This window comes from Thamnophis sirtalis, unplaced genomic scaffold (genome assembly GCF_051295495.1).
Source record: "Thamnophis sirtalis isolate CommonGarterSnake01/CBP01778 unplaced genomic scaffold, rThaSir2_p1.2 scaffold_13, whole genome shotgun sequence".
Lineage (NCBI taxonomy): Eukaryota > Metazoa > Chordata > Lepidosauria > Squamata > Natricidae > Thamnophis > Thamnophis sirtalis.
In genome coordinates, this window is record NW_028261393.1 from 34,334,122 (window position 1) to 34,346,861 (window position 12,740).

Sequence of the window (12,740 nt, forward strand, 5' to 3'; positions counted from 1 at the left end):
TGTCTATCAGAGAAGAAAGTGAAATCAAATTCCTCTGCGTTTCTTTCTCGCCTCTATGCCATATACTGTTGGCAAATTGGATTGGATTTATTCAATTTATAGGCTGCCGAATCCCGAAGGACTCCGGGCGGCTTACAGAAAATAAATTTTAAAAAGAAGGGTTAAAAACAAACAGAAGAAAACCGATTAAAAGAAACACATCATGCACTAGTCACTGAAGTTTCTAACCATGGTTTATATAGCATGGATGTCCAGAGCAGAGTTTCTCAATCTTGGCAACCTGAAGATGGATGGACTTCAATTCCTAGAATTCCCCAGCCAGCCAAGGTTGGAGACCCCAGTTTATACTTTAGTCTTGGTGTCACGTGAATCCAATTAACTTTGAATCACTCCGTCAACTTAGTTGCAAAATGCAAACCCAGGGACAACCAACAACTTGTAGCTGTCTGTAGCCTTGGAGGATCACAAGATTATATGCCTTTCTAAGGAGGTGTGTGTGTGTGTGTACACTCACCATCTTCAGTTACCACCTTGCATCTAGGCATGACAGCACCTGTCAGTTCATGTTTAAAGAGAGCCTTTTAAACAAAGGCATTGAATATTTACTCTCCAGTCAAAGGGATGACAAGCTTGATCAAAACCAGGTCCTGTGATTGACCACCTCTGGCAGACATGAAATGCAATTAGTTCTTAAAAATATTCCTTTCTCCAGAGATAACATCCTCTGAAATTAAAACCCTCCAGCATCTTTTTAACATTCTGTATTTGCTGACATTTCATTCGATTCTCGCCTTTCTGAACAGCTGACCCAACGTTGTATCTCTCCATGTTTTTTCCATGGCATCCAGCCTTTTCCTCTGCAGTTCTCAAACTCTTTTGATTCAGAATCTGCTTTTGGAGACATGTGTTAGAATGATTCTTGCACACAGAAACCAGTCATTTAAGACTGGTTTCTGTGTGCAAGAGTCATTCTAACACATCCAGATGGTCCCAGATTAGGTACCTAAATGAGGTTTTAAAAAGCCTTACTTAAATTCCTTACAGCAAACCGCATTGTGACTTCCTGTGGGGTTTGAAACCAACTTAGTGGTTTTCTTCTGGCTCTTCTCACAGGAGGAAAGCGATCAACAAAAACAAGGAATCTGTGTTCAGCGAGCCCGATCGAGAGTCCGTGAAGTTCCGCCCAAGCGTTCCAGTGGAGGATGACCTGATGGAAGACTCCATTCTCCTGCCGATGGAAGCCAGCTTGGAATGTCACAGCCCACCTCCTGATTATAACTCTGTGATCCAATACTCGGCTCCTCCCGTGTAGCCATCCAGCCCTGGGGGGACTGCCAGGTTTTGCCTCTCTGACCATGCAGAGTTCCAAGCCAGTGCCTGGCCTTCTTCTTGCTTAAGAGAAATCCCATCCTAAGTGGAGAAGTCAGACCTGGAAGCCCCAGTGTGCAAGGGCAAGTGGGAATTCTTTTAAGAGCCTCTCAAGCTCTCTGGCTTTTCTTTCTTTACCTTCTCCAAGCATTGATGTTTTCTGAATGCCGCGGTTGTTGCAGTCAACCTTTTATTCAGTGGGGTTTGCTCTCTTAAAGCTCTGGACTGCACACCAATTCCCCCCCCTTTTTTTTTGTCCCTGTTAAAAGTTGCTAGGGAAATTCCATTCTAAACACTGAGGTTGTTATCCAGGGATAATTATCCTCCATATTTTATGTATAGAGATCAAAACCTATCCTGGAACTCAGATTTATGGCAGAACCTAAAGCAATCTGCCAGGACAGACCTACTGAGACATGCACAGAGACTCCCTCAAACTGCAAGTTATATTTAGCTGCAACCAACTTGCAGAGCGAGGCTGAGAAAGATTCCATGTAGATAATTTTGCTTGTTGTACAACAGTGTAAACAACTAAATGCAATAATAATGAAAAAATATAGCACAGGAAAGAAAAATCTCAGGTGTTTTAGTGGCCAGGAAAGTCAGACCCCATGAAACTGTGAATATAGAAGCTTGTTCTCTAGACCCTAAAGCTGCTACGCTTAAGCTAGGAATATTTTCTGCTTAATGGATTGCAAGAGAAACCCTTCTGAAGTGCAGCGAGTGTCACTTAAGCATGGAGAAGGAGCATGCCTGTTTCCCTCTCTCTGTTGTAAGAAGCAATGAGGTTACAGTAAGCAGAGGCTTGCTTTGAAAAGCACTTAATTTGCCGATAATTTAGTCATAGGATCAGTGGGAAAAGGACAGTATAACCTACATCTCGCATATTCTCAGATGTTCCAAGTTCACCTGGGGGCAAATTAATTTGGATTCTGTGCAGAGATGTTGGGGACAGAAGGATATTCAAAAAAATCAAGGTGGTCAGGCTTTGCTCAGGTAGTCCTGACCACCTTCTGGAACTTTTTAAAAATTACTTTCCAACACTCACCCACCCCAGGCCCTTGATTCTGTGCCTTACTCTCTGACACAGGAATGGAAGTAAGCATGAGAAAGTTTTGCTTATATATGCTAAGTCTTTGAGTAAGTTACTAGGACCAAAGAAAGTGTGACTGCAATGCCTTAAAAACTTTGACTGTAAAAAGCAATAGTCATATAACCAAACAGTCAGGGAAATACTGCTGCCAGCCAAATCTATCGCCTTTTTTTTTTTTACATATGTAGGTTAAAAGTTAAGAAGGACTAAAGTAGTGTTTCTCAACATGGGCTTAAGATGTGTGAACTTCAACTCCCAGAATCCCCCAGTCAGTGTAGCTTGGAAAAGCTTTCTTTGGTGATTTTGGAAGGTCAGACCTTTTAAAGAAACAGAAGGACAACAAACAGTTGTGAAGCTGCTGATCCATTTGTTGTATCTAGAAAGAAAGCCATTTTTCCAAATCGTTTTCAAATTTTTGAGAAGGCAGTCATTGGCATCCCAACCACACACAGGTGACTCAAGATCTGTTAGCCAGATTAACAAATCACATGTAGGCTAAACCAAAGCACACCGTGGTTTAGGGAAATGCATAACTCTTGCCACTGCTACATTTTCCCAGCCAGGAGTCTGCTCCTTGGATCAATCAGCTTGGGAGCCAAAACAAGATTCCAACTTCATGTCAAGGGTCACATTTCTAAAGTAGGCAGTACCAGAGCTGGGTTCCCTGGGGATGTGGTTCCAAGGCTCTTGAGGGGGAAGAAGGGGTTCTTAAGCTCTCCCAGTGAAAAATGGATGCTGCTAGGCTGTTGAAGATGGGGCTGCTGCAAGTCTCAGCTATTTCTCTGTCTGTTAAGATCAGTGGCACTTATAGCCATCACAAACAGGAACTCTAAAGGCAGTTGAAGGAAGATCTTCCTTCCTTCCTTCCTTCCTTCCTTCCTTCCTTCCTTCCTTCCTTCCTTCCGCTTCATCTGTTTCTTTCTTCTTCCTTCACCTTCCATCCAATTCTTTCTTTTCCTTTCTCCCTCCTTTCCCCCTTTCTTCCCTCCCTTCCCAACATGTCCCTTTACTCATTGCACTTCATTCTCCATATCAAATATGCCCCTGAGCAGACCCCTCGAGTTGGCAGGGGGCATTTTTGGACTTCTAAGCACTGAACCTAAAGCTCAGAGAGAACTCCAGAAGCTTTTTCTGAGCTGGACTTTTGGGGGCAAAGGATGTCCTCTGCCTCTTCCAAAGACCAAAGGCCCATTTGAGCTCTCTGCCAAGGATCTCTGCATGGATGTGATTTTTCAACTGCATAGATAAGACTAATTTTATTTTGCTTTTAATCAGCAGAATTGGATCTATATTCCTCGTATTTTATTTACTAATATTCTTTATTCCTCATCTTTCTCCTGGCCCCTTAATTTAATTACAGTATTTTTCTAATAATGTTGAAATATCTCTAAATGTAGTAAAACCCAGCCAAAATCAACCTCTTTGGACTGCAATCCTGTGCAAATTGAAAAGGAAACCAATTGCTTTGTGTTCCTTGGTGCTTACGTCTGACTAAGCCCATCTGGGATTACGTTGACCAACTTCTTTGATTTCCACTGGAACAGATGCAAATTTCTGCCATTCCTTTCCACAAAAGATTGCTAAACTGCTCAATTTTGGCTGGATTTTAACCTATGTTCATAGTGTTTATTACGTAGAACCAATTCAGTATAAATATGCATTGCATTTATTTAACTATGTATATCCCTTTTTAACTATAAAAGAGCAGGAAATTCTGACCCAAGAGTCTTTTTTCAAAAACTCCCACCTCTATTTGCAGGCCAGAACCAGTTCACAAGTGTGACCCATCTGGGTGTTAGACAAAAGGGAGATTTGCCAGCATCGCCTCCTCCCTACGGTTTTGGGCATTTTGATTTTTATGGTCGAAATTTGGGTTTGGATGTTACTGCATTTTCTGAAAAGAGTGAAAAGGGTCACATGACTCTTGAGTTGGGAATCAGACTGAAGGACAAAAGATACTTCTGTGGTCTAAAAAAAATAACTAGGTGCCCAAAGAGGTATATTTTGATGTTATTAAATACAACTCAGGGATTTCTTTATGACTTCAGAAGGCTGCAGGCCTTTGCAAACTTGTTTAAATATATTCAGAATTGATTAGGCAGCTCTATATTTCTTTCAAAGCATTCCTAAACACCACCATGGATAATTAATTCAACTTGCATTATTACTCAAGGGAATTCTGTTTTATTCATGCTGTTATTTCTTTATATACTGAACCAGCTTTCCTCAAACGTTCCCAAAGCCGGTGCCCTCTTAATATGGTTGAATTACAAGTCACAGAATTGGCTTTGCTGGCAGGAGTTCCTGCAGGCTGTGGGCTCTGGGCATCAAGAGGGCACCCGGGCCTGTGCAGACTGAATCCTTGCTCTTTTTTCACAGCTATAAGACCCACGTTGCACATAAAAAAGTGGTGGGACCATTAATTTGTCAGTAAATGTTTAACAAGCAGTTATTGCAGCTGCTATGCAGGTAATGCAGAGGTGGGTTTCTGCCGGTTCGGCCTGGATCGGGCAAACTGGTAGTGGTGATGGCAGCGGGAGAGTCTCCCCCCCACGGGGACGCTTCTGTGCATGCGCACGCACAGAAGCATTGTGCAAGTGTGCACATGCACACAAGCGAACCAGTAGTAAAAAAAATGGAAACCCACCACTGAGGTAACCCTCAAGTTACAACCACAATTGGAATTTTCGTTGTGAAGCAAGGCAGCTGTTAAGCGAGCCACACCCAGTTTTACACATATCTTTTTTGCTACAGTTGCAAAGTGAATCACTGCAATTGAGTCAGTCATTAAGCGAATCCAGCTTCCCCCATTGAGTTTTCTTGACAGGAGCCAGATAAGAAGGGTGCATCACAGTGCCCTCATAAATTCAAATGGTCACTCAAAGGATAGTTGTAAGATGAGGACTACCTGTAATGGCTGAACAGCTAATTGGTACACTGGGCATCGTGTCTCAGCTGTGCCCCCAACTGGTTTGCAACATTTCAGAAAATTTAATAATCAGCTCTTGCATTTGTTAAATGTGAGTCTTTGATTGCAATGTGGTATCCATTATATTTACCTTTGGGGCCTTCCCACCCCACCCCACCCCAGATGCCCTTGAAAATCAGCTCAGCATTTGGGGAAGTGCCGCAATAGGAATCACTAGCCAAAAAGCCTGAAAATTCAAGACTTGGGGGGGGGGGATACAAACTAGGCAAAAATCCTATTCTCCAAATTCCATAGAACTTCTGCCAAAATCAGTCCTGTCTTTCTGAAGTATGTATGCACTGAAAAGAACCTGCTCTGTTTCTGTAGTCAAAGATTTATTGTAATTATTAACCAAATATAAATTAAAAGGACTCTATATTTATATAGCCTATGCCTGCTTTGTGTTCTTTGTCCTGCTCTTCAAATGTTGGCGTGGGATGTTCTGGGTGAATTTCTCCAACTCACTTTTCTGGAGGTCCAAAGCATTTTTCAGTTAGAAGACCTATGAAGCACTCAATAAATCCCATTAAGGCTGGGTTTAGCCCAAGCTACTAAACCCATCTATAATAAGATGCAAGTGCTGTTTTCTCCAGCTCGTTATCTATTGCTACTATTTTTATGGTTGTCCATTTCCAAAGACTGAGTGCTTCTCAGTATTAATATAAGACAATGAAAAGTAAATGTTGATTAATAATTAATAAAGTTAGAAATTCTGTTTTTATATAGCATCATAAATCAGCCAAAGAGTACAGTCACCATGTGCTTTCCTGCTTAACTGTCACAGGAAACTCTTCTTAGAACAAAAGAGCATAGAGTATATACCTAGATCTAAACTTGTAAACATTGCTATCTACTGGCTGAATACTATTGCAATTGTTACATATATATATACAAGGAAACTATATTCCAACAAATAATCATCAATCTGATGTGCCATCATTCAGGAAAACCTGTTTGTTTGTTTGTTTGTTTGCTTACTTATTTATTTATTTATGTCAAGTAATTTTGACTTCTGGCGAATGCCTCGACAAATTCTGCAATTTCCCTGGAAACTTTTTTTTTTGAGGTGGCTTTGCCCTTGACCTCTTCCTTAAATTGAGAGAGGGCAACAGTCCAAAGTCATCTAGTTGATTTTGTCTGTAGAGAAGGACAAGAACTCCAAATCTCATTTCCTACCTTGGTGCCTACACCAAACTAGTTCTCAGTAGGTACTTACTCATCCCCAGTTGCCTTTCTGAAGAGAAATATTTCACAACCATCTAAACCTCTAGTAAGGAGGGGGAGGTGTAGGTATCTGGGACAAAGCTGCTGCAAATTGAATCTATCCAATATTGGAACAATATCATGACTTTGGACCTGTCACTCTGAGCTTCACTGGTCTTTAACTTCCAATGTGGCTTTAGTTTATATAGCCTGACTTCTGTAAGCTATCTGGAATCACCGTGAGTACATTTTATGGAGCCCATAAATATTTTCTTTATAAAAAAATAATAATTAATAAGAGAACCAAGAACTAGAGAAATTTCCTGACAGAACAATTAATCAGTGGAATGATTTGCTTCCAGAAGTTTTGAGTGCTCCATTACTGGAGGTCTTTTAGAAGAGATTGAACACCCATTTGTCTGAAAACGGTATAAGGTTTCCTGCCTGAGCAGGAGGTTGGACTAGTAGATATCCAAGGTCCCTTCCAATTCTGTTATTCTGTTAAAATACATTAACCTAACAATTTGCTGATGTTTAGTAGTCACTTGGATTGTTGCAACCACAGTATTGTAATTCTGCATTGAGGCCCATTGGACAGCTGCCTTTGGTTTTAAGTGGCACCTTTGGACATTATTCCAAAGAAAGAGAAGCTGGTGACACCTGAAGAAAAAACTATTATCTACTTGCACTTGCCTTGGACATGGCAACTCAAAAGTCCTCATCTTCAGCCTTTGACTTCTCCAATACCTATAATGCACTGGGGCAACCTCTCTTCTGCAAAATCAAGTCACTGTCCTTTATCTTCAGGGGCCATCAGAACTAGAAAAAACTGTCTTCTCCCATTCTACTCTCTAGGCTGCAGCCTTTATCCCGAAGCAAAACTTTTGTCAGAATAAATTTCCGGAGTCTCAAAAGGTTAATTTGACTCTTCATAAAACACACACTGCTAAATTGTCCCCTGCTTTTCACCCCACCCCCCTGAAAAGAATTTTGACCTTTTCCTCTGTTCTGCTTGCCAACTTCGTTCTGTGCTGTTGATGCCCCAAGCAAGGGTGTCACAAATTATCTTTGCAATGGTGCAACCTATAATAAAGCATGGTGTGAGGCGAAGGGAATAAATGTGAGAGAAGAAGAAAGCAAGGATCTGCTGTCTGCTAACGTCTCCTGCCATGATGGCATTCGTTTGCAGGCCTCCGTTTGTCTTCCTCTTTGGGGTTTTCTCAAAGGCTGAAGAGATTAGAAGATTCCCACAGCTTATTAAAAAGGAACATTCAGGAAAATGCTATGGAGTAACTCAGACATCTAGAATCAGTCAGGAATCTAGCAAAAACTAGCAGACTAGGTGGCCTCTATAAGCAGAGTTTCTAGCTTTTACAACGTATTGAATTCAAGTGGGTTTTTTTAAAATATGTACAAATTAAATCATGGTCTCTTTGGTGCCTGCTGATTTTGATTAGCAAACATGGCCTCAAGTCAACTCCTGCTGATTGCATGGCTCCACATCAAGCATTATTTAACCTCGTTTCATTCCATGTTTAGATAAAGGAGCATCTGCAGAGAGGAATCAAAACTCAATATGGTGAAGCAACTATGTGATCCAAGTGCCCATAAAAAGGAGCAAGAGTTTAATCACAGAATTATGACAATAGCTCAGGGTTGAACTGTGGGGACCTTGGTACTCAGTTATTAGTTATTTTCTTGCAGACATTTCATTGCCAAACTAGGTAACTTCGTCAGATCACCAAGATCATCCCTGCCAGCACTGATAAATCAAGACACTAGTACATAAACAGAGAGCAAATCCCACTCCCTTCTGGTACCTAGGTAGGTAACAAAAGATCTGCAAGAAAACAAGCAAGCCCAGGGAGTACAAAGAATTCCTTAGCTCCTCCTCCTCTCCACACAACATACACCACACTTCCTTCTAGCTAGCATTACTCAAGCTGTTACCCAGTTGGGTAATGAAATGTCTGCAAGAAAACAACTAAGCTCGGAGACCACCAAGGATCCCACTACCTTGACTTTTTAACATGTCCTGAAGATGACCCGGGAGAGAGTCAATAAGTCTCAGACTTGAACTAAAAAGGGCTAGATCAGGAGACATCAGCTGGAGGAGATGAGGAAGCAGTGCACTCCAGGTGATCTCACCTGTCTAAAAGATGGAAGATGGCTAGAATTTCCAATTTTTCTCCATTATCCTAATCCTTCAGTTAATATGAAGCAATCATGAAGCCATTGAGTGGGCAAGAGACCATCTTTCTTTGCCCTTAGAGCTCCCTCTTTGTCCTCTGAATGGGCCACAGCATTTATCCCACCACAAGCATCCCAACAAGCAGCTGTGGCTGACTGCAGTTGAGCAGCGACTGAAGGAGACGTATTTTCACTTTGAAAAGATGGAACTGGAATGTTATTTATTTATATTAAATGGACTTACACAGCCATCTACAATCACCAATACAAGTGAAAAGCATGGTGTATACATTTAATAAATAAAGAGCCAGCCATATTTGGAACCAAAATCTTAGGTTGCTAACAAAAAAGGATTTAAAAATATATCAGTCACCATTTTTTTTACAGAAATAATTTTCGGTAAAGCTTTATTACCTTGAAAGAGTTGAAGGGGAGGAGTAGGAAAAAATGCTCACATTTAGTCCATCAGCAGCAGAGCAAAACAAAACTGAAAAAAAGGAGTCAGTAAAATGTAATGTTATCTCTCAGTCACAGATCTACAGAATTAGCAATTATGAGGTAATAAACAGCAAGAACATTACTGCTCTATTAAATTCCAAGTTTCTTTTCCAGATGCCCTCCTCTTAAGCCTCACGAAAAAGCACTGGCCCACATCAGATTCCTCAAGAGTTTAACAACAAGGTAGCCTCTAGGTCTCTAGAGAGCCAGGTTGGTGCAGTCGAGAAAGTGCTAGAAACCAGGAGACAATGAGTTTTAGTCCTGCCTTAGACAGGAAAGCCAGCTGGGTGAGCTTTGGCCAGTCACTCTCAGCCAATCCACCTCACAAGGCTGTTGCTGTGATGAAAATAGGAGGAAGAAAGAGTATTAGGTATGTTTGCCACCTTGAATTTCTTACAGAAAATAATAAAGGTGGGATAAAAATCTAATAAATGAATAAATAAATACTGCAGTACAAACAGCTTTTCAAACCTTTCTACCAAAACTACCAATTGAGGCATTTGAGGGAATGAATGAAACTTTTACCAGGGCTGGTAGAGCAGGCTCCCCCCTGGCAGAGATGGTGGTGCTCAGGGCTCTCCCTAAGTGGATCAGCCACATCTGGAGGACTGAGAACCACACATACACTTCTTCACGCGTGTGTGATGCAGGGACCCCATAGACGGGCTTTAAAGTTTGTAAAATGCCGAACCCAATGTTGACTTGCCTTTTGTGCATGTATGCAGGACACAGGGTGATATAGAAGGAGTTGGATTGCTCTGCCCAACATTTTGCAGGGGTTTTTAGATATAGAATTCTTTCTTGGATGCACAAGGAATTTTCTCTGGTGCAGAAGCTCTCAGTGTACATGCAGACAGGTCATAGATCAGAAATCATACAATCATAAACTGTGAGATATAAACAACAAATGATAGATCATCATATACCAATAGGAGAAGGTAGTAGGACAGATGAAAGGTGGGAAAGATGAGAAGAAGAGAAGGATAATAACAATACAGCCCTACTTACTGTTTCCCTGATCATAAGACACAGTGTTATATTTTTTGGCCACCAAAATAAACACCAGGGATTATTTCCAGGAGGTCTAATTTTTTTCACGGCCACAACAAAATAGGAGGAGAGTCGGGGTGGGGGTGGAGAGATGGAGGATGAAGCAAGATGGTGGGGAGGTGGATAGAATGGTGCACCGCTGCTGCTGCCACTAAGCGAGACATTGAGGGGGGTGGAGGACGAAGCAAGACGGGGGTGTGGAGCTGCCCCACACATCCTGCACAGGTTTACCAGAGGGGCCCGCCATCCGTGTGCCAACAACTGCCTGGCCTCACGGCGGCAGCTCCAGCAGCCCCATGCAGATCATCAGCCCACTTCTCCTCCTCAATCAACACCACAACAGAGCAGGGGGCTGAGCGGTGCATTGGCGTGGCAGCCACTAAGTGAGGCGGTGGGGGTGGAGGAGAAAACGAGGGGGGTGGAGGATGAGGCTTCTTCTCCTTTCTCACCACTGCAACAAAGTGGGAGGCTGAGCGATGCATCAGTGCCACGGCCACTAAGCGAGGCAGTGGGGTGGATGGAACAGGAGAAGAAACTACCCCTGTGTCTACTTGTTTAGGCATGCAATGTCCTATATAGCCATGTCCCAAGGGGAGGAGTTGAGACAGTTTATGTCCAGGATGTGAAGGGTCTGTAGATATTTTCTTAGCCCTCTTTCTGACCCTTGTAGGATCCAGGTCCTCCATGGAAGGCAGGCTGGTTGCAATTGTTTTTTCTGCAGAAAACAGGGTAGCAAAAAAATGGTTTGGGCTCATTCCAAAGTTCTCAGGGGACAGAATTCTACAGAATAACCTAACACATTTCCTAACACAACACATGCTCTCTTCCCTCACAGCCTCCCTTCACGTGGATCTGCAGACCTGCCAATTCGTGCTGGAAGCAAAGCACAGACCTAAATCTACTGAAGGTTTGAAATCTTTCTATTTTCTTGTCGCGCTGCTCCTCTAGGCACGACACAACCTTGTTACCTGCACAAGTATCAAAACCAATTACATCTCGCTGCCCAAAGAACATTTCTATCATGACTGTGAATGATGGAAAAAACATAACAAATACCAACAGCCCAAAGGAGTGTTGAAAATATTATTTCTGGTCAGGTTAGTGTGATGTACTGCCACGTTTTTGCCTCCATTTCAGCTTAAATGCCTAACCTAGCCTAATTCAACATGACTGGTTTCCAGAAGTTGGGTTACAACTCCCAGCCATCTGAAGCAGGTGTGACTGTTGGCTTAGATCCATGTTTTACAACCTTGACAATGTTAAGACGGGAGTCTACACCTCCAGACCAATGTTACTCAACCTTTGGAACTTTAAGGAGATGCTGAGACCCTAGAAAGTGTGCAGAGAAGAACAAGAAGCATGATAGCAAAAGCACTTAGACTTATGTACCAATTTACAGCCCTCTCTAAGTGGTTTATAGCCTATTGCCCCCAACAATCTGGACCTCCTGATAAGGAGTCTGGATTGAATGAGAAAACAGTTGAGGGAACTTGGTATGTCTAGTTCAGGGGTGGATTTCTTGCCCCGTTCCAACCGTTTCGGTTGGAACGGGGCCGGCGGCGTCCTCGTGCATGCGCGCGGTGCACGCATGCGTACTAGCATCTGTGCGAGGCTCCAGCTGCTCCTGGAGGATCGCGCAGGCGCTGTATGCATCCTGCGCATGCGTGGAAGCGCAGAACTCGTCAAAACCGGGTAAGGAGCACGGGCGGGTGGGTGGGCCCTTCGCCGTTCCCGGAAGTTACTTACTTCCGGGTTCGCCGACCAACCGGTTTGCAGGGACCGCCACGAACCGGCTGAAACCCACCCCTGGTCTAGTTGATCAAAGAGAAGGATTGGGGTTAGAAGGTTAACTGTGTTCCTGTACTTGAAGGGCCCTGTACAAAGAAAGGGGGGTTGATTGATTCTCCAAAGTACCTGAGGGAAGGACAAGAATTAATGGATAGAAGCTTATCAAGGAGAAATCCAATCTAGAACAAAGGAGACATTTCCTGACAGTGAGAACCATTAATGAGTGGTGCAACTTGCCTCTGGAAGTTGTGAGTGCTCCATCACTGGAGGTTTTCAAAAACAGACTGGGAAACTGTTTAACTGGGATGGTATAAGGACTCCTGCCTTGGGCAGGGGGTTGGAGTAGAAGACTTGCAAGGTACCTTCCAGCCCTTTGATTCTGCTCTATGAATTTCAACCCCGAGAATTTCCCAGCCAGTTCTTGGAGTTGGTCCACCCATTTTAAAGTTTTCAAGATTGAAAAGTGCTGGGTTAGCTGATAGAATAAATTTGGAGAGCAACAGCGTAACAACAGTCAGATTAGTCAATTCAGAAAGCATAAAGCTATGGGACAATCCTGTAGATGTTTTTCCGCATATCATA

At 42.7% G+C, this 12,740-nt stretch overlaps 1 protein-coding gene across 4 annotated transcripts in view; it reads left to right on the forward strand.

Annotated features, from left to right (window-relative positions):
- LOC106550713 (vascular endothelial growth factor receptor kdr-like) overlaps window positions 1-5,813 on the forward strand; it is a 241,718-nt gene extending 235,905 nt beyond the window's left edge. For all 4 annotated transcript variants that reach the window (XM_087728031.1, XM_087728032.1, XM_087728034.1 and 1 more), the window contains one exon: window positions 1,114-5,813. In XM_087728031.1, coding sequence (XP_087584157.1) covers window positions 1,114-1,312 — 199 coding nt within the window. In that variant the 3' untranslated portion in view covers window positions 1,313-5,813. The remainder of the gene's footprint in view (window positions 1-1,113) is intronic.
- Window positions 5,814-12,740: the final 6,927 nt, after the last annotated feature.